Genomic DNA, 26,774 nt, shown 5'->3' with positions numbered 1-26,774 from the left:
GCGTATTCACTGGGTCTTGACTTTAGCGCGCATTTGCTTACTTGCTCGCATTTGTCAACTCGGGCGTTTGGGGATACTCTCTGGGGTTGCAAATTTCTACCCCCCTTGCAAAGACTTATGGTTGTGGATCGGAGGATTTAATGGGCAAAGGACGGCTGTCTCATAAGACTAGACTCCACTACGTTACACTTCTCTGCTTGTGTTACATATTTGCTGCCTCCATAGAGCAATGTAATTTGCATGGGATCAACAGTACCTGTAGATGTTCCCCTTCTCACCTTTATATACCATCCGTAATTCCTCTCAAGAACTCTTCTTCACCTGCTCAAAAACCTCCAAAAAGGTCTCCGGCTCATCCGCACCCTCCACAGCATACTGCCCCTGAATCATATAATACGGCACCCCCGTCACCAACTGACGCCTCGCCTTCTCAGCCTCCAAGTCGACCTCCTTCCCACCCTCCTCCCCATCCAACAACCTCTCAACCTCACTCTTCTCCAACCCAGCCCCAACCCCAGCCTGCACCAACACCTCCCGATCCGTCACATTCTTCTCCTCTTCAAAATAGGCCCGGAACAACTCCTCCGCCACCCTCGTCTGCAAGCCCCCAATCACATTGTCATCTTTCTTCACTGTATCAATCTTCTCCTTCTGTCCAGCATACCACATCAACCGATGCGAGTCCCGCGTATTCCCCGTCCTCCCACCAAAACTGAACTTGATCCCTTCGCTCTGGCCCACGGCACCCAGTCGATCGAAGATGGCGCTCGCGCGGTCAGCACCGAACTTGGATTTGTAGTATTCGGTTTTGTCGAGACCGGGGAAACTTGGCGAGTTCGGGTTCAGGTAGAAGGCGTGCCACGTTAGGGTGAATGTGTCGGCTGGGTGGGTGGTCTTGTGGGTTGTTATGGCGCGTGTGAGACGGCGGAAGCCGACGTAGCACCACTGTTTTTGGTTTTGTTAGTGTATGTGTATGATTCTTGTTTGTAGGGTGGGATGGGCCGAGTTTTGGGGAAAGGTAAGGTACCGGGCAGACGGTGTCGGAGATGATTTGGATGTTGAAGTTGGTCATTGTGTATATTGGTCCACTATCTATTAATCTTGTTTTGAATAGGTAGAGAAAGATGTGTTTGTTAAGTCCAAAGGGTGAAAATGTAACTGCATAGTATAGTGTAGTTTAGTTGCTGGATGTCGCACTGGATTTGTCAGCAGATTAGCAAATTGTGGGGGAGATTCAACCACATGGACTGCGATGGAAACAGTCATTGGTGATCTGCTTGTAGAGCCGAGTTCCGATCCATCTTTTAGCAAATAGACTGGAGCTGGTCTTCATCTGACCAGTTGGAAAGATCGCGTGGAGAAGTGCAGTTGAGTTGTGATGCTGCGGCTGATCCTCCTCTTTTTTTTTTCCTCCCCGCATGACATCATCTCACTTGTGTTGCTGATCGACGGATGACAGACTAGTAGGAAGTATTCGTTGTGTAGGGGTCCAATGGGTGGATATCCCATTATTAGAGAGTTAACCAGAGTTGACCAGAGTCAATCAACGATATATCACATTCTCAGCATCTGCTACAGTCCCACTTTTGCGCAGATAGCTTGCATAGCCCAATCCCACTGCTCTTATCAGCTGACTCTTCTTTCCGATTTCCCTGTTTTTGACATAATCTTCTCTCTTAATCAAAGGACATACTAACCGTTGATTTCGCTCCTCTCCACTCACGTACCTCTCCAGATTTCAGGAACCAGAACCCAGCCTCGCATTTGCTGCCCTCCTCTCCATGATCATTTCGTTCCTTCTCCGCTGCCATGATTCCACCTGGGCTTTTCTCCATGCCGTTATCCTCAATATCCCTCCATCCCGATTGTATATCTTCCCTACCTTGGCTGGTACCGTCTGGTTCCTGACTCTGGCGTCCCTGCTTCTGACATGGTTGGCTCGTGGAATGCCCGTCTATCCGGGTCAAAGTAATCCACATGTCGCGTGGGTGTTTCTTCCATCTCAATTACACATTACAGTTTAGATGGTTATTGATTTCGAGGATAGCTTCATCTCCGACATTGCCTCCTTCGAACTAAAACCCCTCTTCCTCATAGGTGCTTCCATGACCGCCGTGGGGTTCGTTTTCACGGTAGCTGCTGTGCACGTCATGCGCTACGAGCCCGGTTTCGCCTTGGTTAAATGTCCAGTTATCTCCGAAGACACTGCCAACAATGATCAGGAATCCAATGCGTCCTACAACAGAACTAGCGAAAACAATCACCGAAATGCCCAGAATCACATAACCGGACATGGACATGATGAGGAAGAGGAGGAAGGGGAAGAAGAAGACCAAGAAACAACCCGCACCCTCAAAGTCATATCGTTACTATCAATCCTCGCAGCCGGAACAGCCAGTACAGCGCTCATCCTCCTCGGAGTTATGGATACATTCCGCTACAAATTCGCCCATCATATCTTCCTTCGCATCTGCTTCGGATGCTTGGCGATACAGTCAGCCGGTACCGCGATTGTCTATTCAACTGAGGTCCTGAGTTTCGTGTCGTATTTATACCACTGGGGGGTATGGGGCAATGATTGGGGAAGAAAGAGGAGTACACGAGTTAGGATATTGTATGTGCACATTCCTTCTATTGAATCACCTCACAACCTTCTAAACATTGTTGGAAAACGGACAGTGCATCCCTCTCCACCATCCTCATCTTAATACAGCTCTTCCTCGGCGTAGCTTTCATCTCTCTCACCATTCCCGAAGACGTAAACGATTACAGAACAGCTGGTATCCTCGAGTGGATCATTGCATTCCTAGGAACGATCTATCTATGGCTCTTCTGTGGGTTCTTTGATCGGTACGCTCACGCCTCCTTGCACAAGTCTATAAGCATCTTATCATCATTCCTTCATTGTGATGATTGCTGACCGCTAGCAGAACCACCTTCGAAGGCTACGTCCCCAGCATTTTATACAATACAGCCCCGCATGGCAAATTCCTCGACCGTCCCGCAGTAGCAGGGGTAGGAGTAGCTGAAGCTGAAGCCGAGTCTTCGTACAGCGCTGCTGGTAATACCCTGGATGTGGATCCTGAGCGGGCGCCGTTGCTTCCTCAGTCTCAAGCTCAGGGTGGGTTTGGGACGAGGTATACGTAGTGATGTTTATGACGGTTATGTTTAGATATGATATACCATTGTGTGATGCTCATGTAAGACGTGGCGTTGGGTTGGTTGTGTCTACTACTATGTATATATCTTCCCTGTTCAACTATATATACAACTTTCATCAATGTACGACTTGTAATAATTGACAAACGATGGAATAGAGCCTATAATCATGCATAAAGCAATATACCGACTGAGACGTACCCTATAAACGCAAGATTCACTTTTCATTCTAGAAATACTCGCTCGTGTCGCCGTGACGAAAGTCCATCTAATCAGATAATAACATGCTAAAGATACGTACATTGGCGATACACCACCACCCGTATTTACCTCAAGTAAAGGGGGTGTGCCGACAGTCTCATACATTCTATGCACTTTACACAGTTGTGGTTGTGGCTGGTTACATTCTGGCGCCACATATCGCCTCAAGAATTGAAAGAAAGGGAATCGTCTCACAGAGTCTGACCACCTTGGTTAACGAGTTGCCACATGTTGGCCTTGTTGAGGAATGCAGTCGAGTTCAGCCCGGGAAGGGGCTCCATAACCGGGGGTTCACGGTTTCGGAGCTTCTCCATGGTAGAGTTGTACTGGATTTGGGGTTAGTTTGGACTGTTCAATAAAGAGATGAGGGTGCGATATAAGCCTACCTTAAAGGCAAAGTTCAATACCAAGGCAACGGCCAACCCCACGCAGACCACAATCGGACCAAACATGTTGTCCAGGTCCTTTCCGCTCCGCTGACGGATTAGACGGGCCCGCTTCTCGTGCATGTACCATCCCCAGGCGGCAGCGAAGATGGCGAAGCAGGTGTAGACAATGGACAGAGCGCGAGCAATGTCGTTGTGCTTGCCCGCCGCGTTGTACAAACCCAGAGATAGCGAAGAAAGTAGGATGCTAATGTGGAGCCACTTGATAAAGGTACGCTGGTTGGCGAGCCAGACCTTGGTCTCGACACGGACCGGGCCCGAGTCCTTGATCCACGTGCCGGGCTCCCGGACACCAGGGGGCAGAACAACGTTGTCTGCCGGTGCGCGATTTTGACGGGAGATAGTAAAGGAGGGGAAGAGAGAGGCCAGGCGCTTCATGGTGACTGGCTGTTCCGCCTCTGCGGCGAACTCTTGGGCGGGCTCTTGACGCTCAGGGGTCGGTTGTGACATTGTCGGGGCAGATGGACGAGGAATCGGCTGTACAATCTGGGAGGATTGGCGGCGTCGTGACGGCCCTGTCTCGGTGAACATCTGGACAGGGGACCCGACAATGTGCCGAGTTGACGGTGTCTTGCCTCCCAGGAAGCTTCCGACAGCCATATCGTCTTCGGCACGCTTCGCCAGTCGCTCCTGTTCTTCGTGGAAAGCCGTCTCAGGGTCCCGCCTGATGTCGCTTTCCAACTCGCCAAGCCAGAAGGGGAAGCTGTTGACATAGTCTTCGAACAATTGGGCAACGCCATGGACGAATTTGGAGAACCGTGGGGCTTCCTTCACGAGATGAGACACCATCAGGTCCTTGACCCATTCAGCGCTACGAGCCACATCCCCTCTGATTTTAATCTCCAGCAAGCCATGAGGGAAACGAGCAATTTCGCCGGTTCTGATGGACTGGAAGGGATATTCCATGCCAGCATCGTCAATATCCCTCCGGTGCCATTCATCTGCGTCACGGCACGGGCGCAGCTCGTCCAGCGCGTCTTCCCGGATGAGTGCCAGGTTGGTATCGAGGGAAATACGGATTCGATCATCTCCAGGAATCTGGAAGGCCGTGCGGGTGTAGTTGGCGCGGAGCATGGGCTGCAGGTTGTGCTCCTTGATGAAGGATTGGAGCTCATCGACATCCTTCTTGAAAGCCTCCGCTTGCTCGGACTCTCCATTGCCCATGTTTTCCATGCGATGCACCTTCTTGTCGAAACGGTACTCTCCGTCCAGGAATTCCTTGACGTGCTTCTGCTTGAGCTGCACCTTGACCTCTCGACTGCGATCATCATCTGTGACCACCTTCTTCTCCAGGAAGATGGCGGGCTTATCCCGTAGGTTGCCGGTCCAGCGCAGCCGCAGCGAGCCCGCTTCAGGGGCACGGGCTACCTTCTGAGTGTAAAGATCGAATTGCGGGTTGTCGAAGTAGAGGGAGGTAATCGTGGGGTCATCGGGAACGGTGTTGAGATCCCTGGAGGTGCCAGGGTTGTAGATAAGGACGGGCAGTTGTCGGAGGATGTAGGTCTTCACCTCCAGAATGTTGTCTGCATGAACCCAAAACTTGAACGAGGAGTAGACATCCTGACCGACACGAGGCTCGGCGGGGTCCTTAGCCTCGATTATACCTTGGCTGAGGATCTCGCGGGCGAAGGAGTACATCACGGACAACCGACGCACCAAAGGGGAATAGTCTTCAGAGTTGAAGGGGAGTTGCGAGAGACGCACTTGGAGCAGAGGCTTGACACGGTAGCGAGTACCACGCTTACGATCATGCTTCTTTGCAGCTTTGAGAAAGCCGGTGAAGTTGATGCGACTGTACTTCTCGAGCTCTATTACCTCCTTTGTGATATTGTCCAATTCCTGCAGGACATCGGAAGCGACACGCTTCTTCTCCTCTTCATCCACCACGGTAGGGGCCCCGTCCTCGGGCGAGGTCGTCAACGGGCGCAAGCGGGCTTCGCAGGTAGTGGTACGCTCTCGCAACTGTTGGAGGGTTTCCATCTGAAAAGCATTGACCTTATCGAGCTGGACGTTAATGAGCTCTTGCACGAAGGCTTCTTCATCCTGCTCGGTCCATGGGTTGCTTTCAGAGTCACTGCCATCACCAGTGACATCATGCTCTCGGAGCAAGACCTTGAGCTTATTGTAGTCGATGTATTTGCCCGCCCAGGGGGCATAGATAGAGTTGCGTAGAGTCTTGCCGAAACGCATGACTGTGATGGGCAAGTACGCACGCGACAGTTCAGAAGATCGGAGGCGGGGAAGAGAGAGAGATGGATTCCGGGAGAGACTAGAGATGTAAGGAATGCCGTCCTAGCGGAGACGATTCCGGGAACCACTGAGGGCGATCGATGCAAGGGGGGGGAAAGCAATTAGCTATATGCACCGTTTTTTTCTGGTATCGGGGTAGTTGAGAAAGTTTTCAGGAAGGAAGAGAAGAAAGAGAAAAGGAAATGAAGAAAGTGGCGAGGGTTTCAAGCAGCAACAGCATCATGACTAGTAAAGAGTACTAGATAGCAACTACTTTAGCAGCTTCCAGCCAGAAGGACTGCCATCGCCGTATCCTCGCACGTGCTCCCGTCATTCCTGTCCCATGACACTCTGATTGGCTAATTGAGTTCGAGCTACCCGGCCAGTTGGAAGCTAGTATCAACTTGATCTTGTGGTATCAGTAATACCAGTACCATACTAAGCCTCGGCTCCATCGCTAATCTCCGGCCTTTGTCTTTGGCCTGCTGATAGTGATGTTATTCGCATCCCGCCGTCTGTTTGTCTGTCTGTCTGTCCGTCTTTCGCTGCACTTCATAGGTTCAGCTATAGGCATTCCGTGCCTGACAACAACCTTCCCTAAGCACCTGACACTGATGCTTTTGGTAAAAGGTTCCACCTTCGATACCAATGTCCTCCTCGTTGGCCCCGTCGCTTCATGACGTCCTGTCAGACTTGCACCACCGTCCATATCCCCATGTCCCCAATCCGCCCTCGTGTAAGAAACGTGCCTCCGTCGCTTTGATCCTCCGTGTCCGTCCCACATACCACCACTGGCCCAATTCCTCGTCTCTCTCTGCTTCAGATGTTTCCGCCTCCGTTCCGCAACGACTGGAGACGTTCTTCGCACAGGACTGGGTCCAGAATGGAGAACCGGAAGCTCTCTTTATCAAACGAGCATCGCGCGTAGGCGATCGCTGGACTGGCCATGTCGCCCTGCCAGGAGGAAAACGGGACCCAGAAGATGTCGACGATAAAGCTGCCGCAATTCGAGAAGCCGTGGAAGAGATCGGACTGGACTTGACAACGAGTGAATGTATCCATGTGGGAAATTTACCAGAGAGAGTAGTGACTTCAAGTTGGGGAACAGTACCGTGCGTGTCTTCCCACGTCTCCTTTTCGTCGCTCATAGAAAGCATACCACTGACTATATTCCTTCTAGTTTAATGGTTCTCTGTCCTTATGTCTTCTTGTTAACGTCCAGTGATTCGCCCACCCTCCGATTACAGCCTACGGAAGTCGCTTCGACCCATTGGGTACCCCTCAGAGCCCTGCTCTCCTCATCCCTGAGAACGGTGGAACATGTGGACATGACTCAGCGGTTGGCGAATATGGGCGGGCTTCTGGCCCGCCTTGCATATCGCTCGATGATGGGCTACATGCAGTTTTCTGCCATCCGGCTGGCTCCAACTGAAAGCCTACAGTGCAACTCGACTCCGGGCTATATTCCAGAAGGCAACCAGCCGTCCACCTCTCTCGTTCAGCGCTGGAAATCCTGGTGTTTGGGCAGTCAGACACACTCCGGCCACCAAGACCAGCCACTCCTTCTCTGGGGTATGACACTGGGTATTATGGCTGATTTCCTAGATATGCTTCCACCTCACACCGCTGTACAGTTATGGAAATATCCAAATTTCACAGCAATAGACTTGCGATTCATTATAAACGTTCTGACATATCGTCTGCGCAAGCACAACCGCAGTCAGGTCCGGTCGGGTGCCCGGCCCAGCAACACGGCGGTGGATAGCCAGACCGCTGCCCTGCCGGTCACGAAGACCGCAGCGACCAATGGGGATGCGGAACACAATCAAGTCGGCATTGGAGGGCTTGGAGTAGGTAGGTATTTCGGATCATCTGATACAGACCCTACCGGCCATGCATATGCAGTGGGAATCATGCTCCGGGGCTACTATGAACGGGTGCGGATTGCCATCTACATCATTGTGGCCTGGAGGATCGCACTGGGCTCTACAGCCGCCATCTATGCATGGAAGCTGCTCCGCCGGCTAAAGTAGATATCAAATATGTCTATACCTGAAATCTTATATAACCTGTGTGGATAACAATGTTAATGATGACACGCCTTCTCTTCCCATTTTATAAGTCCATCGTGTCAAGACAGGGCCCATCATGCGGCGAATATTGCCCAGCTCTCGATTAGATAAGGAAGTTGATAGGAAAACCGCGTATGGTACTGTTTGGTTAGGGACCAGGGTAAATTACACGGACAGGGCAAGCGGTAAGGAAAAAGCAGCTAAGTTTGAGAGCTCGAGTCGAGATCAACTTCTAGTGGTAAACTTAGTAGTCATGGTTATTGTTCCCATTATCCATCCCTCCTTCCGCCGCCCGTCGTGATCCACTTCACTTACCCTCAGCACCACCGCCTCACCTGTTAACCTCGGTGCTGCTGCCCTTTGCGCCAGGAGCTATCATGGCAGCTACACAGAAGCTATACCCCCGCGCGACCGTCAAACGCGTCGTCAAGGCACACTCCAACCGCAACGTGAGCAAGAATGCCGATATTTTGGTAAGCTGCAACCCTGATCCCCTTGATTGATACTATCATTGTCTGCTCAGAAACTGACATGCTCGTCTTTACTGTATAGATCTTCCTGGATTACATGCTGTTCATGCAAGAGTGAGTCGACGTCATTGTTTACTGTTTATAATTACCTGGCATCTTGAAGCTGGTTGCTGACGTCTGCTTGTATTTGCAGACTGATGCGGGAATCCTCAATTCAATCGCGCAAAGCGGGCGAGAAGAACATCTCTCCCAACAGCGTTCGAAAGGTGACTGAGGTATGTTTGCTTTGTTGCATTTCAAGAATAGCCTGTTATAATCTAGGCTGACCATGAATTTCCACCGGTTTAGAGAACCCTTCGGAAGTTTAAAGGATAAGCTTGTGCACGGTGTGCGGTTCGGCGTCCTTCTCCGGGCTCCTGGAGAGCATGTATGATGTCGCGATGGCCTTATAGTAATGGCGGGCCTATACTATAACCAGATGGCGTTGATTTTGGGGAAGGAGGATTATCGTAGGGGTTTGATTTTTTGCTCTGGGTTTATTTTCATTTGCTTGCCATGCCTATCCTACGGGACAATTGGCTGATGGAAACTTGGTCAGACAATGATGGGAGCTTTGCGCGGCGTTGACTAGGAGTTGTTTGTGATGATACCCAACGATCATGGTGATCTAAAGCAGCAGGGATTCCCCCTTGTCGAAATCGAACCTGTAATGCGTCCGAGGCGCTCCTCCAACCACAATTTCTTTTGTAGACCATTGAGTTCACAATAAGCTGCGCGACCGTCCGAGCGTCGACTTGGGGGCAAAAGTTGTTGGGCTGGCGGCGAACAGCACGCGACAAAGCAAAGGCGGCGCTGCGGTTCGGACGCCTTCCACCCGCATCTTCGTCTTCTCTCGCTGTGTCTCGCTCTCTCACTTCTGCCGCCTTGGCTTCCTTTCCTCTTTCTCTCTCTCTTCTCTCTTCCTCTCTTCTCCAGTCACTTTCTCCAATCTACGCAAATACCCTTCTCCTTCTTCTCCTTTCTCTTCAATCCCTACATTATCCTTTTTTCTTTTTCCTACTCTCCCCCTTTTCTACCAAACAACTAGGCTCCCCTCCCAGCGTCTACCACCTCACACACCAGCAACAATGGCCGCCGCAGCTGTCAACACCAACCCCCCACAGTCCGAGACCTCGTCAGAGAAGCACAAGCCGAACCATGCTTCTAGCCCTTCGATCGCTTCCAAGGCAGAGGTGAACGGTTCCGATAGCCAAGAGCATCAACACTTCAAAGAACTTCAAAAGTGAGTCATCCGAGAAGTCAGCCTCGGCGCTTCCCACCTCTTGACCGGGCAAAAGAGACCATATTGGATAGGATGCTAACCAGAGCGCTATAGGAGTCTGCGCAATGCTATGAAGAAGCTGGTTCGTTCACTCGACTCATTTTTAGGTTTCTGTACACCGCTCACATTTTCCCCATCCAGAATGCGACCGCTAAGGTTGACGCCATCATCGCCGAAAACCCTGGAAAGTCATTGGACGAGCTTGTCGCGGAGAAGAAGATCAACGTCGATCAGAAGGCTCAGGCCCTGAAGAAGCCTTCCCTTCAGGCCGCTGTTGCTCAGATCGAGGAACAGATCGCCCAGTTCAAGAGCTTCGCTGCCTACTACGAGGAACGATTGGTCAGCCAGAAGGCTGAGTTGGAGAAGGCTCACAAGGAGCAGCTTGAGGCTGTTCAGAAGCAGGCCACCGAAGCTGCTAGCGGTGTCAGAGAGACGGAGCTCAGACAGAAGCTGCTTAACTTGAGCAAGTTCCTCTGTGCAGCTGCGCGGGTTCGAAACTCTGGAGATGAGACCTCAAATGAGAGCCGTGCCTTTGAGGGTGTCCTTTACCAGATCTACGGCGGTACTCAGGATGCTGTCTCTTCCATGCTGAAGATCATCGATGGTGTGGATGAGAAGGTGGTTGGCGTTGACAGCACTCTTCTGGATGTCACCTGTGAGCACTGCCGTCATCCCATGTAATTTGTCTTGCCTGTTGCTAACGATTCTCTGTTGCTTAGACGGAAGAGTAAAGCAGGCCGCTGCTGAGCTTGCTGGACCAACTGACGAGACCACCACCGCCACCACCGAGGCCGCTCCTCAGTCGGACCCTACTATTGCCAACGCCGGTTACACCGAGCTTCAGGATTCTTCTTACAACACCGATGCTACTGCTACTGTCACTACCGAGTCCGCTACTGCCGCTGAGCCTGAGGCTGAACAGGTCCAGCCGCCTGCTCAGACTCTTGTCGGCGAGGGTGCTAACGCAGTCGCGGAAGCCAACTGGGATGCCAATGCTTCTGGTGTCTCCTCGGCCAATACCGAAGGCTGGGTTGAAGTCCCCCGGGACCCCGCCGAGACCGATACTGGACTGGAGGCCACACCTGCAGCGGCGCAAGCGGAGGTGAAGAGCAGCGCGACTGCCGAGCAGGGCTCGGAGAATGTTACTGTGCCGAAGGACGGCTTTGAACAGGTACACCACCACCAGAGACAGCCTAGTGTTCGCGGACGTGGTCGTGGCGGACATGGCCGCGGACGGGGTGATGGCTTCCGGGGACGCGGACGCGGCGAGTTCCGTGGCCACGGTCGTGGCCGCGGTCGCGGTGGTCGGGGCCGTGGCGGAGCTAACGCCAATGGCAATGGCGCTCCCAGTGCCGCTCCCGCTGGAAACCAGTAAGTCGGTGCAGCTGGGAATAGGGTCAATCCGTCGTTTGGCTTGGAGGTTGTGCTCCTCTGTGAGAAGTAGTACTCCTCAAGGTCGGCGCGGTCCCGACGCGGGCACCTTGCCTCATGCATGGCACTGGGCCTTGTCCATGCTACATCTTTACATCTTCCCCGTTTTTATTCTTGCAGCCGTCGGGGCGTTGTGCTTTCCTTTGTCTATCCTCTCTCATACTAATAAACTCATGGGTAATGGCGGTGTCATGGTTGACGAAAGCAATGACTCTTGAAATGATTACAACACGGAGCTATGAGGGCGACACGCTGCCGATGAATCAGTCATGCGGTAGCATTGCTCGACGTTTCTTTTGGATTCTATTCCCCAAGGTTCCGGTTGTATATGTTTGCAGTTATTGAGCGTGCATAATGTTGCTCTTTGATATCTTTTCTTTTTCCTTGTCTTTCGAGCTGTGATGACCGCTTCCACGGGACCATTGCATTCGGGGATGGTGGCGGCAATGCTCGTCATATTGGCCATCTACTATTCTTTTCCTGTATTTTATTCATTTGCATCTTATGTTGACATGGAGGGCGCAGGCCAGGGCGGTTCGCAGCGGAGGAGCAGGGGAGACAGTCTGGCTGTTGACGGCCGGGACAGAGTTGCTAGGAATCCAAGGTCAAAGTGCAGCTTGATGGCAATGGAAGCCAGCGGCGCACTTACTTTTCCTCACCACCTCAGGACCAATCCAGTATACCTACCATTGTAGATGCAATAGATGCAAAAGATGCAATCAAGATCATAGAGCGATGAAACCGATCACTTGGATTGTCCCGAAAAGGCAGCCAAGACCGAGTCCCGCATCTGATAGGGCTCAGGGCTATGACATAATTGGCAGGTGCCTCGGGGGAGGAGAAGATGCCATCGTGTTGTTGTTCTTGTTGTTGTACTTCTTCGACTTTCCGTTCTTATGCTGCTGAACGCTGCTATCCTTCGTTCTTTTTCTGTTCCTCATGCTTAATTAGATCTCTCTTCGTTCGCTCTCTTATTCCGGGCCTTTTCTTTCCTACTCGTATTGACCTCCTAGTGTCCCCCTGTACCTCGCCATCTCACCACCATGGCGGTTGCCGCAGACCAGCGGAAGAAGATCCTCAAGGTCTTGATGACCTCGTTGCTCTTGGATTTGGTATGTGTTGCTGCTATTACCCGCCTTCTCTCCATATAGCTCTCTAATAGCCGATCTAGATATCCTTCACGTTCATTCTACCCCTCTTTCCATCCCTCCTCACTTTCTACCGCAACCAAGACCCCTCTCCGAACTCGCTGCTGAACCGCGTCTTCCACTATCTCAATGCCTACAAGAACTCTTTCGCAAAGCCCATCGACTCGCGCTATGATATTGTTCTCCTTGGTGGCGCTCTCGGATCTCTCTTCTCCCTTCTGCAGGCTCTAGCCGCTCCCTTTATCGGTCGTCTCTCCGACCAGCGCGGCCGCAAGACCGCCCTCCTATACTCCATGGTTGGCAACACTCTCAGCGTCGCTCTCTGGGTCGCTGCCACGGATTTCCGCACCTTCCTGGCCAGTCGCATCGTCGGCGGTCTCAGTGAAGGAAACGTGCAGCTGGCCAACGCCATTGCAACCGACATCAGTGACCCCAGCCAGCGTGGTTCGACCATGGCTCTGGTGGGCGCCTGCTTTAGCATCGCCTTCACCTGCGGACCCGCCCTAGGAGCATTCCTCTCGAACATCACCACCGTGGCAGCGAACCCCTTCGCGACCGCAGCCGGTGTCTCCCTTCTACTCATTGTCGTCGAAACCGCATACATCTACTTCTGTCTGCCAGAAACCCACCCTCGTTTCACCAAGCTCACTCATACCTCCTCAACTACCACGTCCGCCTCGAAGCCCTCCACCTCCGCCTCCACCTCCACCCCCAAGCACAAACAACACACCAACAACCCCGCCATCCTCAACGCAATCCATTTCCTTTTCCTCCTCCCCTTCTCCGGCCTCGAATTCTCCCTCCCCTTCCTGACCGCCACCTTCTACGCCGGCAGCCAAGCCAGCCCGTCCGCCCTAAACGGCCGTCTTCTCTCCATGATGGGTCTCATCGCCTCCCTCCTCCAAGGCACCGTCGTGCGCCGTCTTCCCCCGCTCGTGACTGTCCGCGCCGGCGTCCTCGCCTGCACCGTATCCTTCTTCATGCTGGCGCGCGTCTCCTCCCTCTCCGGCCTCTACGCCGCTGGCAGCCTCCTCGCCATCACCAGTGCCACGGTCGTCACGGGCCTCAACAGCCTGGGTAGCTTCGAGGCACAGGAGTCAGACCGCGGTGCGGTCTTGGGTAGACTCCGTAGCTGGGGTCAGGTCGGACGCGCGGCGGGACCGCTGCTCTTCTGCTCGTTGTTTTGGTGGGTTGGGCGCGAAATCGCCTACACTACGGGTGGGATTGCGATGGTTACAGTTTGCGTGGCTGTGTTTACGTGCCTGAAGTCGCCAAATATCCCTGCAAAGGCGTAGTTGGTTCTCAGATGATACCTGTTGGATTGTTTGAAAGATTCTGTGACGATAAAAGATGGATTTATAGAGTGAAGTTTTCTGTTGAGTGTATGTTGTTGATCTTGGTGGTTTTATGAACTTGACTTGATATGCATTACATCATGTAGGAGGATATCTACACTATCATATTTATCTACTGGATGGCTGGCTGGCTGGCTGGCTGGATCAGCGGTCAGCGGGTAGCGAAATGTACATTTAAATTACATGAAATAGAACAGTAACATTCAAAATTGGTCATTACTGGGTATAATATACATTGGAGAGGAGTGAGGAGTGAGAAAAATACATGGAAGGAGTGGAAAAGACAAGAGAGAATAAATATGAGCATCTAGAACTCTCCTCGAAAACACCGCCGTCAACTGATCAAACAAGCAAATCAGATAGCCAGCCACCGTAAAGAAACAAAACCAGAGTGGTCAAGCAACCTTGAGATCGGGTCATTTCTCTCCAGACCATACCGCCCTGCAAAGGCCTCTATACATTGATCCCTTTGATATTGAGAGTAGACCGGAAAGGAAAGGATAAAGAGTGGAGGATTGAACAGTAAATGAGCACCAATATGGTCATGGATCCATAACAGCAAGATCTTATCGGTAAAGAAACAGCGAGGCCTGAGGGCCTACGACCGCCGACCATGAGGATAATACTGTTGTTCCTGATGTTCGTGATGGTACCGATCCCTATCAAGAAACCCCTGTCCATCCTGCCAATGACACCCCTGCATCGCTAGTCCCGGCTCTGCAACAGGGTCAAGCGATCCTCGTGCCTTCCCAATCAACCAGTCAGTCAGGGTCACGAACTTAGGCGTGCGATTCCATCCGCGCGCATCATCCGCATGCTCGATCGTATGCGACGCAATGCGACCTTCCTCGTCGAAGGAGAATATGAATAGTCCCGTAAATTGCTCTTCCTTCTTCAACTTGAAGATCGGAGCGTCCCCACCCAGCAGGACGCTTAGACCTTTGTTGATTCCCGTTTTCGAGGATGACAAGTGACTGCCATTATTGTTGTTGGTGCCTTGGGTATCAGTAGGTAGAGTAGGAGATGCGGCGGTGAACGCTGTACTGGAACCTTCTGGGTCGGAGGAGGTAGTGGATTCGTTCCGCGGTTCCGTTCGCCAGCGCACGACGAGACGCTCGTCGCTGGTATCGTGGTCGCTGTCAGGCCGTTCGGGTTCGAGGACCGTTCCTGCGCGGACGATACGCTCACTGAGAATTTGGAGCTTCACGTTCCCTAGTAGGGGGAGACTGCTCCATGCTACTGGGACGGTCCAGAGCGCGGCGCGATACAATGTTCGGCCCTTGACAGTGGGGAGATGCGGGTGTGTCGAGGGGAATAGGTGCAAGGCTATGCTGGGGGAGAGTATGTTCGGGGGTAGCGGGTTGATGAGAAGGGTGGGGAGGAGAGGCGAGAGGATGCGGAGAGCTGTGGGAGGTTCGTTCGGTCAGCATCGGACACATACTGTAGGATTGCCTGTTGATCTGGGGAGCACCCACTCTTTCCAAGCTTCAAGATGCGCTCGTCAGGAGGCTCATGATCTCGATTCGAACCCCCGTCAAGAGGATCCGATACAGACGGTCGGAAACCAGTTTGCGAGAAGAGTGTCGGTGACTCGCGGGTCAACTGCGGACCATGTATAATGTCAGGCCGTGGCTGGGCCAGGGTCCGCGGAGAAGGGGAAACGAAGTATTGTTCCCGGGAGACAGGCGGTTTTATCGGAGAGTGTGTTGTAGGAGGTAGTAGACGACGTCGGAGAGCGCGTGGCGCAGGGCCAGAGACCAGCTTCGGCGGCATTCCCGGAGGTTCACCCAGGGAGTTTGTGTTGAGAGCAGATCAATGCATGCCTTGCGAGGGGGCAGCGGAAGGGTGGGGTCAAGTCATAAGCTGGCAGATGCATGAGACAGCAAGTGCAGAGGGAAGATGGAGTGAGGATGGAACGTGGTCGAAGAAGCAATGGAACTGGCATCGAAATGCAAATGAAGTTCAATCGAAAAGTAAGCGGGAGATGACGTCGGCCCGCTCCGTCACAGCCTGAGGCAACACAAGAATAGATCAAGAATGCAGAAACTCCGTGCATTTGGTATCTATTTACAACCGTAACATATGATTATTTCCTGTCTCATGCCAGTTCATCGTCATCATCTGCCCCCATGTACCGCCTCTCCGCCAGATCGCGGATCTTGTCCTCCAGCACGCCTCGTCCATAACGCTGCGCAACCTTAACAGCAGCCTCCACCATCTTGCCATTGCGGTCGCGCATCATCTGCACCAGCTCCAGAGCCTTCATGCCGCGCTCTTCGCCCTCGCGGCATTCCACTGCCAGTAGCTGCAGCAGAAACTTGTCCACTTCCAGCTCCTTTCGCGCCAACTCTGCTCGCTGGCCGGTAGTGGCGTTGGTGGATCCCAGGAGGTCCTCAAAGAGTGACAGCATGATGTTGCTCCGAACAAACGCTTCCTCGAGTCGTGCCCCTTCACCGCGTGTGTTGCCTTCTTCCTCTTCCTCATCCGGTCCTTTTCCAGGCGTGTCGGTGATGGGGACGCGGAAGTCGAACTCACTCAATAAAGGCCTGGGGAAGTACGGATATCTATCCCCTCCCTTGAGAATGATGCAGTGGAACTTGTCTTGAGCCACAGCAACGGGCCAGTATGTCTCCTCCTTGCGACCACTCGCAAGACGCTCGAGCTGTCTCGTATCCAGTAGCGGGACCCAGCGAGCCTGCCCGTTTGTGCGCCAGTGTTGCAGAACGAGTAGAACGCCCTCGGAGTCGTAGATACACGGGTCCTATTAGACAGTTGTTAGCAGATTGAACCTGATAGATCTGCCTAGGCTTCACTCACTCCTGCGTCGGAGAAGAAGACACTCCGCAGCTCGGCACCCTCCGGGATGGCGACCACATCCTCATTCTGGCACACTTCATCCCGCTTGACATTCTCCACAGTGTACCGCAGCGTGGCCGTGCGACCATCGCTTCCCAGCGGGCCATTGCCCACCGTCATGATATAGTCTCTCCAGGCGGCGCAAGTAACCGCCGGGCTCTTTTGTCGGTACACTTTGAACGGTGTGCCGAACAGCGTATATACACGGACATAGTCCTTGGTCGTCACTGCGACAATGTATGAATCACTGAGCGCCAGCGCTGCCAGTCGATTAGCACCCACAAGCCTCCTAAATATTAGTTGGCGATGCTCTCACCTCGAATGAACTCTCCCTTCGGCAGCTGTGTCCGCCAGTCCGCACGCGTCGTCCACGTCTCGTGCGGGCGATAAAAGATCGTGGCAGGGCTGCCGTCCGTAGGGTTGTTGGAGAATAACGTTCCGTGCTCATCTGGACATCGTTAGCTACACTGTTGATCTGGTCTTGAGACCCATTGAACCTACTGAGACACGCCCGGTCGTACAGATAGGGATCAGTGAAATGGAAATCGCGATGAAGTTCCCGGTCGTAAAACTCCACTGTCACTGTGTTGTGCGTTTCTTGATCAACCGTCCAGACACAGCCGGTCAAGTTCAAACCTAGTCCAGTCAGCACACTTGGCATCAGCACCACTCAAGCTGCTTGGGCACACATACACAAATACCGTCGGTTGCCCCTCCAAGGTGTACTTCCCGGCTGAAGCGGAGGATGCACCTTAGGTTTTGTAAACGAGGTTAATAGCCGCTTGTCCGGACGGCCATCCACATCATCTAAATGCGAGCCCGCACGCTTGCCCCGTGCGAGATCCTCGGCATACCCAGCTCCATCATCATCCTCCACAAAGTCTTCCATGCCGACATCATAGTCGAGAACATCATCCAATGAGTCGGGCGTGCGTGCCCGCCGTTCAATCGTCTGCTTGGGCCGGTTCGCCAGCGGTGGTCTCACATTGTTCGAGATCTCCGTCAAAGGTCCAGAAAAGATCGGTGCAGCCTGAAGCGGCTTCTGCAGGAGTGGCTGGTGCTCTCTCGGCACAATACCATCATAGATGAACAACTCTCCGTCGGATGTCGTGAATGACAGCGAATTATTGCTCGGGTGCCAAGCGAGGTTGATCACATTCGCAAAATCGTACCGCTCCAGAACCTTTTGCGACTTCGTTTCCCAGAGCAGAACCTGGCCATCTTTACCGGCAGTCGCCAGTAGCGCCCCATTAGGCGACCAGCTAATCGCCGTGACCTCCCCGTTATGCCCACCAGAGAACACTTTCTCTTTCTTCCACTCGCCCACCGAGAAGATGGCGATATCCCGAGTCGCTTCCGCAGACGCAAATGCCGTTCCGTCCGGGTGCCACACAATCTGCGAGGTCGCTTCATCCTCCGGTTCCAGCCTTCGGATCACTCCATCCACCTTGCGAACCAGCTCAGGCTCGTCGGAGAGCATTGAATAGATATAGAGCATCCCGTCCGTACATGACACTGTAACGTACCGCCCGCTGGGGTCGAAAGTAACATGTTTTGTTCCCTTGGCCTGTTCCCGGAGATATTTGACCTTTGTCATGTCCTCGATGTTCACAATCTTGACCGTAAGCTCACTAGCAGCAGCGCGCAATTCATTAGCCACATCCCTAATACCTCACGGGTTAAATATAATGGGTATGCTACTAACTCGCTCGCAACAGCCGCCCACTCCCCGTCCTTCGAAACGGCGATATCGCGCACCGGTAGCGCGCATCGAACAAGTAGTTTCTCCATCCGGCCAGACTCGATTTCGTACTGCCAGACGGTACCGTCTTCAGCGCCCATGATGAATGATTCATTCTGTCGCGGGATGTATTAGCATATCAAACGAGTATAAACATCATGAATAAATTGTCAATTGAGCATACAGTAGCTCCAATTCCAAGATGCCCATCAACTCCCTCGTCAATTGTCTTCGGCTCTCCATCCTGTCCAACAGTGTAGATTCGGATCGCGGAGTTAGAACCACCCGTTATAACGCGGCGTCCGTCTGGTGTATATGCTAGTACCGTAATCCCGGGGGTATCTGACAATCACAGAATGTTAGTTAGGAAGCCGAGAAGAAAGGTATAGGGTGATTGTATACTCACGGGCTGGTCGGCCCCGGGGACGCATAGCTTCAGAAGCCATGGTGCGGTGACGAGAAATATAGAGCCTCTGGTGTTATGAGAAAATAGAATAAGTAACTTCAGCGCACCGATCTAGCCCCGATCTGACATTGTATGTGACGCTCGTGGTTGCGATGCGGAGGTGAGTGTCTCTCTCCGTCTCTCCTGCAACGCGCCTCCCGATTTGGGGAACGCGTTCCGCGCGTTGCATCTACTTTTGCCTATTCGGGCGGGAAGAAAGGGCTTAGGGCATTGGGTCAGGGCTGCCAATGATCTATCTGTCTCTTTACTACTACCACTAAATATCCATGGTTTACTTCCCATCATTTAATGATGGCCCATTCGCTGAGAGAAAGTCAAAATCAGCGCCATCCTGTGCCTGGTTCACCGATCGTTCATACAGCGCCCGATATCCTCTTTTCCACTCTTGGACATGCGATGCTTCCGCCCCGCTAGCTTCGAACGTCTGCTTCCGGACGGCAATTCGCCGGTTCAACTCTTCATCTGAGATCTCAAGCTGAAGCTTTCTCGTCGTAATGTCGCAAGTAATTGAGTCTCCTGTCTGTACCACTCCGAAGGGCGACTCCCGCAGCGCTGACTCGGGCGAAATATGAAGAACGATAGTACCCCCGGCTGTTCCTGACATGCGTCCATCGGAAAGCCGCAGCATGTCCTTGACGCCTGCGGAGCCAAGCTTACGTGGGATAGGTATAAGGCCTGCTTCGGGCATTCCGGGGTTGCCCCTGGGCCCGATACCCTTCAGAACCAAGACTGAATCGGGTGTGACCTCGAGGTTGGGGTCATCGATGCGCTTGGCGAGGTCTGCGGAGTTCTCGAAGACGACGGCCGGTCCAGTATGAGAGAGCAGTCGTCGGTCCTTGGATGCGGACGCTTTCATGACTGCTCCGTCGGGCGCGATGTTTCCCCGGAGTACGACTAGTGAGGATGAAGGGTGGAGAGGATCAGATAGTGGTCTGATGATCTGCTGCGAAAGGGGAAATGTTCTGAACGGTGAAGAATCCAAGACCTCGCCCAAAGTTTTGCCGCTTATGGTCATAGCTGAGAGATGAAGAAGTGGGCGGAGGGTATGAAGCAACGCTAGCATTCCACCTGCATTGTGGAAATCGTTCATGTAGTTGTCACCACTTGGCTTTAGATCAATGAGGAGCGGTGTCCGCTGCCCAACTTCCTCTATAGTCTGCAAGGTGATAAGCCCTTGTAACTTGGGGTGTCTGTTTACGATAGCCATTAGATGTACCACAGCATTGGTGGAACCCCCGATGGCTTGTAACACTGTGATGGCGTTCAGAAAAGACTCCTTAGAGAGGATATCTTGAGGTCGTCGTTCAGCGCGTGCCACCGCCACTGCATTTGCCCCTGTTTCTTCGGCCACTCGGATTCTCGCCGAGGAGACTGCTGGTGCGGACGCACCACGCAGCGGCATCATACCTAGAGCCGCTGTGACGCATGCCATTGTACTGGCAGTTCCCATAACTCCACAAGTTCCGACCTATTGCAACTACTATCAGCAAAGAGGAAGGTCTTCTATGGCATCATAGGCTAGAATACGTACCGTCGGAGCAAGCTCCTCATTAATAGCCGATATTTCTTCAATATCAATCTCCTCCGCCCGAAAGGCCGCCCAGTTATTCCGGCAATCAGTACAAGCACCGATGCGTTGCCCGCGATGACTTCCCGGCAACATCGGGCCCGTGATAAGTGGAAGGATAGGTTTATTGGCAGAGATGCCGCCCATTAACTGAGCAGGAACAGTCTTATCGCAGCCTATGAAATGTTAGCTGAAGATCAATTTATGAAGCTATTTTCTGAGTGTCTACAGGAAATGAGGGAGAGGTTAGCATGCCCATACCTCCAATCATAACACATGCATCCAACGGCTGAGCACGAATCATCTCCTCGGTATCCATACTCATCAAGTTCCTCAGAAACATGCTCGTCGGATAGGCAAAGCTCTCCTGGATACTAATCGTCGGGAACTCTATAGCAAGCCCTCCCTGAAGATGCACTCCCCGTTTCACGGCTTCAATCAGTTGAGGAGCATTGGCGTGGCACGGATTGAACCCGGAATAGGTGTTAATGATACCAACTATGGGGCGAGATAGCGCCTCATCAGAGTATCCCAGGGCTTTGATGAATACTTTTCGCAGGAATAGAGAGAAATGCGCATCACCGTAGGATGATAGGCCTTGACGAAGGCCGGAGGTGGAGTTTATGGGGGTTGAGAGGTCATAGTCGCTTTGAGACGTGGGTTCTGAGGTGCTCTCCATGATTGATGTCTTAGGAGGGCAAAGCAACACAGTGTTTCCTTAGCATTTGATTGTTGTCTGCAATTGAGATGGGGAGTTATGAGGTTATGTGGGGGATGGCGACATTGTGGGTAGAGTTGCCCGGATTCTTTTCCGCAGCATAAGCTCGTAATAACCCCCATAGCCTCTCACCCCACTGGCTTCGTATGACTAGTTGCTAGCTTCATTCAAGAAATTATACGTTCGGTAGAGGTGCTCTTCTACCGAACCTTCGGGCCAAGACGCCGAAGCTATTTTAGTTGATGTGCGAGAGAGCAGTTGCTGTTACTGTGAAAAAGGAAACAGAATATTGTATTAAGCTCTCCAGCCTAAGCATTGATAACCAACCGGCCAGCCCATTTATCCTAGATAATCTATGTACGAAAATAGAATGCAACCAAACTCCGTGTATATGCAAAGTTGCACTATAGACCACACCGCTCCTAAGCACGCTGTGTGATGCGCACCCGGACATCCTTCCGAGGCAGATATGCCGCTCCAGATGGCCGATGTTCAGGAACGGTAAAGCCTCCCTCCTGGGCTGGCTTGACATCCCACATGGTGATGATTGCCGCGGCAAACGCGAGGAGCTTCCTCTCTGCAAAGGCGCGGCCCTTACACCCAGATACTCCGCCACCAAAGGGTTTGATGGTGTGTACGTTCGCTTTCCTCTGTCCAGTTTCGGAGTCGGTCGAGATGAACCTCATCGGGTCAAAATCACGAGGATTCGCGAAGTATTTGGGGTCTGTATGGAGAACAGCGTGCGGAATAGCCACGGTATCGCCTCTCTTAAGTTCATATGACCGAGGCTGCGCTACGCCAGCGATAGCAGCATCTTCAGCGGACTCCGTGATGGTTAAGTCAGCGGTCACTCCCCGAAACGACAGAGGCGCTGAATGCAAGCGCAATGTCTCATAGAAGCTTGCCTTCAACAACGGACACGACTTAACTAGCGCTTCTGTATCAATTGACAGCTTGGGGGCTTCTTGGAAAGCGAAGCCGCTTTCCTGCCGAACAATCTTTACATAAGGAGCGACCTCCTTGCGGATCTCTTCCAGGAGCGTAGGGCTGGCATACATCCGAAGAAGGTGCCAAAAGACAACATTCGGGGAGTTTCCATTCATCGCCCAGAGCAAGGATAGATGTGCAGGTGCACTAGACCTTGCAGAAAGTCCCAGCTCTTTGCATTTGCGGATTCGCTCCTTTATAGGTTCCGAGATGTCGTCGAGATCTCGAAACGTAAGTCCGGGATCAATCCCATCATCCCATGAAACGAAGGCCTGGTGATACGCTGTAAGAGAATCGAGGAGCCGTCTACGGGCAACATGCGCTGCGGAAACCCCAGGGTGGGCCAACCGAGGGATGCCCATGGACAGGAGCACAAACTGGTTGTCCAGCGTAAATACATCCTCCAGCAGGGCAGGGAAAGCCTCAAGAATGGCCTCACCCATAAAAATTGCCGTAGTGACGTGTCCAACGAACCTTCTAATGAGGGCGAAAAAATTCACCTCGCAGGCAAGCGAGTCTTCCCCGTCAACGACGATAGCCTGGCTTCCGCGCTCCCACAGCATCTGGTCCACGATGCTTCGACAGTTAGTCACCAAGTTAGGGATCTCCCGTTCAATCAGGCGGGTAGCGTTTCTGGTGCCTTCCGTCAAAAAAGGCTCCCGCATGAGAAGGTTGGGGATATTGTGGTTGAGCGTATGATGGTCAACAGGATTCAGATTACGAATCACACCCCGGTCACCGAAGATCTTCTCGAGGGCATAATTGATCAAGTCCGTCGAGGAGGTACCTCGAGCAGTCAATACCGAGTTGACCATGGATGGGGACACGACAATATCGTGTTTGGTGCCACCCATGTAGATTCCAAACACGGCCTCCTTCATGGACTTTCTGTAAGATTGGTAAGAAATTGCAGCTCCTGCCGGCTGGTTTTGGAGACAAACCTGGACTTTTGAAGGAGATCGACATGGTCCCAGGCAAAGGCCGGGCCATGGCCCAGCCAGGGCAGCCAATATGGCACCGTCCTTACGGGACGCGGACGACCCTCGGAGATCCCACGGGGACGACTCTGGAATTCGGTGATGAGACGAGTCACCACGCAGATGGAGACCAGTATAGCCACTATGGCTGGCCATCCGATAGACTTGAGAACATCGCCGACGAATCGTACAAGATTTCCTGGCGCTAACAAGTCATATTGTTCCATGGTAATATGAAGGAGGAAGAACCGTCCCGAAGACGGGGGCAGAATTGGGGAAAGGAAGGACGGGGGATTGCGATCACAGATGAGATGACATGGATAACCAAAGAAACACAGGAAGCACAATTTACACTGTTGATGAAGCAACGATTCTCATTCAAAAGGGGGAAGAATAAAGAAAAGAAAGATTTGTGCAACGCCTGAAGCATAAATAGAAATGAGAGTTTGATGCTTGCTTTGAGATGATGGCCAACTGAGTTATTCTGTTAACGTTAATTACCGTAACGGGCTGCTGTGACGCTTAGCTCAGCCACACCTGATCTCTTCCTGGTTTGCGTGGCTTGCGGCTAAAGTCGTTCCCGGTTGGTCTCACCTTCGTCTCGTTTACTCTGTACTATTTATGGCTCATCATTCATTCAGTGAAACAAACTAACTATTAGTATTATCAATGTTACCAAAATATACATCTTTCCTCGTGGTCAATGCTCGCGGCGCAACACCTTCTGTAGGATGGCACTCTCGTGCTCATACTGGCTGATCTTGTTCTGCGAACTTGCCACCTTCTGCAGGAGCCACTGAATCCGTGCGCTGAGCTCCCGGGGCTGCTTGGGGAGAGATCCCAATACCTGCAGCTCCTGCTCATATTTCCCAATGCTCTTGTTTTCACTGCTCAGCAGCTGCTTGACAATGTCCAGATCCAGCCGGCTACTCAGGGTCTTGTTCTCCGTTAACCGCTTGAACACCGCCCGATAGACGGGCTTGCCAGGCTTCACTGCGTCAGGACATCCGTTGACGGAACTGATTGCGATAAGCTCGGCTTGCTCAAGGGCTCGGAGGGTGGTCTCGCCGTTCTCCTTGAATAGATCGGAGAGAAGAACTTGATTGTACGGCAAAGTGCCATCCTGGGAGTGGGCTAGCGTCTTAATCAAATGCCAGGCCTGTTCGTGGCTCCACTGCTTGGATTCAATGTCAGGGTCAAAGACAAACATCTTCAAGATCTCGGATGCCGATTGTTCGATGATGCGACTGACTGCCGCTGTTTTATTTTTAGCCATACGCGCCATTGATCAGCCAAAGTGGATCCAACTTACCTCGGGGCGTTTCTCCAGACTCGATGCGCCGTGCCATGAACTCAAGGTCGGTCACTCGGCCTCCCAGCACTTCTATGCAGCTATCCAAGGTACCCAAGTCTCCTACCTCTTGCATGTTCTGGCCTGAATTGGCTCCATCCTTCGCCCCATGCTCAAGATGGCTGAGTACAAACTTTCTGCCCACGTCGAGCGAGCAGTCGCCCAGGGAAATGGTCCGGAACACTGAATTTGGCAAGGCTTTGCTCAAAGGTTTGGAGAAGGAAACGTCAGTAGTCAAGAACACTACATGAGCGATATTTCCGGTCGTGAGGCCTGCGGCCCACTCGGTGATCTTGTCGTACACCACGCTGCTCTCGGTGGCATTGTGCAGGAAGTTGTCGATGACTACGACGGGACGCTGTTCGGGGTGAGCTTCTAAGTACTCTTCGTCTGAGAGATGTGCCTCCTTGTCATCTTTCTTCCGATTGGACAGTGCAACCCTCTTCAGGGCAGTGGCAGTATTCTGCCAAATCTTGCTGAGCTGCGCATCCAGAGTTTCAGAGAAGCCGGCCTTGGTGCCAATCATGCCCTGCGCAGCTAGGTCGATAAAGCTGCTCATGCTGTTCATCCATGAGAACACAGGCCAATATCCGACCTGGCTAGCAGCACGGGCTATCTTTGCAGTATCGCCCTTGGCATCTTGAATCTGTTTACAATCGATGACGACCTTGTATTTGTAGTTTTCAAGGGCTCGGTCCAACACAAGCTCTCTCTTTCCCGTGCCTCGAGGGCCGTGGATGACGATGAACGTCTCGGCATTCTCCATCAGCCAGGACTGCAACTGCTTAATATCTCCCTGGCGATCCTCCCATATCGCAGTGAGACGGCGAGGGTCTGTCCTCTGGCGCCCGAAATAGATGATGTTGGCCTTGTTGGCCTGATTCCGGATCCATTGAAGGACACTGTTCTCCTCGGTTTGCAGAGTGGCCTTGATCTTCATTTCGATGAAGAAGGTGCGGATAGGGTCGAAGATGGTCACAGTGATGGCCGCAATGAGTGCAGCAATTGCAGGGATCACTATTCTCGGATGGTTCAGGATCCAGTCCTTGATGACGGAAAACTTGATCTTCCGCTCGTACTTGATTTTGATTCTCGTGCCGGACTTGCCGCCGCCTTCTTCCTCCGGGATAGTGAATCCGTGCATGCAGTTCTTGGCCATGACCGCGTACTTTTGCCGCGTGAACGACACAAAAGCATATCTTGGAGCGATCTTCGAATCGGTAGGTTGTCTCTCAATGTCCCTTAACTTTCCATATCTCCTGAAGAAAGAATACAACGTTTCCGTGGTCAGTTCCGTTGCGGCTCCATCAACGGAGCCTGGCAGGAACTCCACGCGCAGCCGCTGGCTTGGAATGCGATATAGATCCTCGATCCACGGTCTGCCATGCACATGGGCAACTTTGACCTGCTGGAACGGGTTGAACCAGGGCCGGATAGGATTGTGCTCCAGATGGTGTTGCACAGCGGTTACAATATCATTGTCCCGGACACCATCTTTGCGAACATATTTCACAAAAGCGCCGCCTTCTCTGAAGCGCGGAATGACTTCCCGGATGTCGACGTTCAGACTCTGAGGGAATACGCGACGGATTATATGCAACGGATCCGACGCCGCCAGATGGGGCCTGTTGATTCGTTTCAACGCCTCTTCGTAAGTTTTGTTCCCGCTCAGCGGTCCTTGTAGCAACCATTGTAACTTCGACGGAAAGATATCTATTCCCAACATGGATTGTTAGCAAGGCCTATAAATTTTCAAGAGTCCAGGCTCGTACTATTCACAAATACAAGACCCTCGTCGTCTTTCACGTCAATGTGCCCAGTCTCGATGAAAGAGGCATGTGACGAAGTACGGCGACTGACGATGAACGCCTTTGTCAAGGAAGGAACCGCAGGTGGTCTACTGAAACGTGCATGGAGTAGAGTTGCGCGGGGCACCACCGCTCGATAGGGAATTCGCATCATCTCTGTAGGCCTCGCAGCATTGTGCAGGAAGCTAGAAGAGTTCCTGAAGAACAAGAGACGCTGTTCCTGGAGTTCTCCAACTATGACGTCGACTGGATGATCTGGATCAATACATACTGTGACGGGTATTTCATCCTAGTTGGTGCGGAGAAGCTCCGCATTACCGTCACGGCGCGTTCGGGTGAAATTTAGGATTCGATCCGCTTTGAATCCATTCAACTGAATTCCGCCGTCTCTTCTTGTTCCCATCCAAACCT

The 26,774-nt window shown here is 52.4% G+C and overlaps 11 protein-coding genes across 11 annotated transcripts; 5 read left to right on the top strand and 6 right to left on the bottom strand.

Annotated features, from left to right (window-relative positions):
- Positions 1 to 29: 29 nt before the first annotated feature.
- Positions 30 to 1,282, bottom strand: BDQ94DRAFT_698 (DsbA family oxidoreductase). The gene is made up of 2 exons (XM_026776335.1): positions 1,028 to 1,282; positions 30 to 945 (listed from the first exon to the last, which is right to left on the bottom strand). Exons 1-2 carry the CDS (start codon positions 1,070 to 1,072, stop codon positions 304 to 306), a joined length of 687 nt encoding a protein of 228 aa, XP_026632025.1. The 5' UTR covers positions 1,073 to 1,282; the 3' UTR covers positions 30 to 303.
- A 319-nt stretch (positions 1,283 to 1,601) lies between these two features.
- Positions 1,602 to 3,303, top strand: BDQ94DRAFT_715 (Frag1/DRAM/Sfk1 family-domain-containing protein). The gene is made up of 4 exons (XM_026776379.1): positions 1,602 to 1,984; positions 2,048 to 2,614; positions 2,680 to 2,850; positions 2,931 to 3,303. Exons 1-4 carry the CDS (start codon positions 1,782 to 1,784, stop codon positions 3,145 to 3,147), a joined length of 1,158 nt encoding a protein of 385 aa, XP_026632024.1. The 5' UTR covers positions 1,602 to 1,781; the 3' UTR covers positions 3,148 to 3,303.
- Positions 3,304 to 3,444: 141 nt separating this feature from the next.
- BDQ94DRAFT_704 (SPX domain protein) lies at positions 3,445 to 6,318 on the bottom strand. The gene is made up of 2 exons (XM_026776355.1): positions 3,807 to 6,318; positions 3,445 to 3,746 (listed from the first exon to the last, which is right to left on the bottom strand). The coding sequence occupies exons 1-2, from the start codon at positions 6,054 to 6,056 to the stop codon at positions 3,612 to 3,614; spliced, it is 2,385 nt and encodes a 794-aa protein (XP_026632023.1). The 5' UTR covers positions 6,057 to 6,318; the 3' UTR covers positions 3,445 to 3,611.
- A 294-nt stretch (positions 6,319 to 6,612) lies between these two features.
- Positions 6,613 to 8,192, top strand: BDQ94DRAFT_694 (NUDIX hydrolase). The gene is made up of 2 exons (XM_026776328.1): positions 6,613 to 7,207; positions 7,276 to 8,192. The coding sequence occupies exons 1-2, from the start codon at positions 6,744 to 6,746 to the stop codon at positions 8,126 to 8,128; spliced, it is 1,317 nt and encodes a 438-aa protein (XP_026632022.1). The 5' UTR covers positions 6,613 to 6,743; the 3' UTR covers positions 8,129 to 8,192.
- A 227-nt stretch (positions 8,193 to 8,419) lies between these two features.
- Positions 8,420 to 9,396, top strand: BDQ94DRAFT_132159 (uncharacterized protein). Its single transcript, XM_026764002.1, has 4 exons — positions 8,420 to 8,640; positions 8,720 to 8,751; positions 8,831 to 8,912; positions 8,986 to 9,396. Exons 1-4 carry the CDS (start codon positions 8,545 to 8,547, stop codon positions 9,010 to 9,012), a joined length of 237 nt encoding a protein of 78 aa, XP_026632021.1. The 5' UTR covers positions 8,420 to 8,544; the 3' UTR covers positions 9,013 to 9,396.
- Positions 9,397 to 9,569: 173 nt separating this feature from the next.
- On the top strand, positions 9,570 to 11,562 carry BDQ94DRAFT_661 (uncharacterized protein). Its single transcript, XM_026776277.1, has 4 exons — positions 9,570 to 9,919; positions 10,013 to 10,040; positions 10,100 to 10,613; positions 10,678 to 11,562. Exons 1-4 carry the CDS (start codon positions 9,765 to 9,767, stop codon positions 11,331 to 11,333), a joined length of 1,353 nt encoding a protein of 450 aa, XP_026632020.1. The 5' UTR covers positions 9,570 to 9,764; the 3' UTR covers positions 11,334 to 11,562.
- A 658-nt stretch (positions 11,563 to 12,220) lies between these two features.
- On the top strand, positions 12,221 to 13,938 carry BDQ94DRAFT_657 (putative tetracycline transporter). Its single transcript, XM_026776268.1, has 2 exons — positions 12,221 to 12,501; positions 12,561 to 13,938. The coding sequence occupies exons 1-2, from the start codon at positions 12,433 to 12,435 to the stop codon at positions 13,830 to 13,832; spliced, it is 1,341 nt and encodes a 446-aa protein (XP_026632019.1). The 5' UTR covers positions 12,221 to 12,432; the 3' UTR covers positions 13,833 to 13,938.
- A 406-nt stretch (positions 13,939 to 14,344) lies between these two features.
- On the bottom strand, positions 14,345 to 15,802 carry BDQ94DRAFT_653 (uncharacterized protein). Its single transcript, XM_026776262.1, has 2 exons — positions 15,368 to 15,802; positions 14,345 to 15,296 (listed from the first exon to the last, which is right to left on the bottom strand). Exons 1-2 carry the CDS (start codon positions 15,663 to 15,665, stop codon positions 14,491 to 14,493), a joined length of 1,104 nt encoding a protein of 367 aa, XP_026632018.1. The 5' UTR covers positions 15,666 to 15,802; the 3' UTR covers positions 14,345 to 14,490.
- Positions 15,803 to 15,990: 188 nt separating this feature from the next.
- Positions 15,991 to 18,935, bottom strand: BDQ94DRAFT_164788 (WD40 repeat domain-containing protein; the record flags this gene model as incomplete). Its single annotated transcript, XM_026770121.1, has 8 exons — positions 15,991 to 16,653; positions 16,710 to 17,008; positions 17,065 to 17,196; positions 17,250 to 17,384; positions 17,442 to 18,379; positions 18,454 to 18,605; positions 18,674 to 18,831; positions 18,896 to 18,935. The coding sequence occupies 8 exons, from the start codon at positions 18,933 to 18,935 to the stop codon at positions 15,991 to 15,993; spliced, it is 2,517 nt and encodes an 838-aa protein (XP_026632017.1).
- A 291-nt stretch (positions 18,936 to 19,226) lies between these two features.
- On the bottom strand, positions 19,227 to 21,201 carry ilv3C (putative dihydroxy-acid dehydratase; the record flags this gene model as incomplete). Its single annotated transcript, XM_026772752.1, has 3 exons — positions 19,227 to 20,423; positions 20,487 to 20,698; positions 20,784 to 21,201. 3 exons carry the CDS (start codon positions 21,199 to 21,201, stop codon positions 19,227 to 19,229), a joined length of 1,827 nt encoding a protein of 608 aa, XP_026632016.1.
- Positions 21,202 to 21,662: 461 nt separating this feature from the next.
- On the bottom strand, positions 21,663 to 26,517 carry BDQ94DRAFT_156009 (cytochrome P450; the record flags this gene model as incomplete). The annotated part of the gene is made up of 5 exons (XM_026768577.1): positions 21,663 to 23,115; positions 23,169 to 23,368; positions 23,926 to 24,461; positions 24,517 to 26,268; positions 26,328 to 26,517. The coding sequence occupies 5 exons, from the start codon at positions 26,515 to 26,517 to the stop codon at positions 21,663 to 21,665; spliced, it is 4,131 nt and encodes a 1,376-aa protein (XP_026632015.1).
- Between the last annotated feature and the right edge of the window lie 257 nt (positions 26,518 to 26,774).

This window comes from Aspergillus welwitschiae (genome assembly GCF_003344945.1).
Source record: "Aspergillus welwitschiae strain CBS 139.54b unplaced genomic scaffold BDQ94scaffold_1, whole genome shotgun sequence".
Classification (NCBI taxonomy): Eukaryota; Fungi; Ascomycota; class Eurotiomycetes; order Eurotiales; family Aspergillaceae; genus Aspergillus; species Aspergillus welwitschiae.
This window is presented reverse-complemented; position numbering and strand designations above follow the sequence as displayed.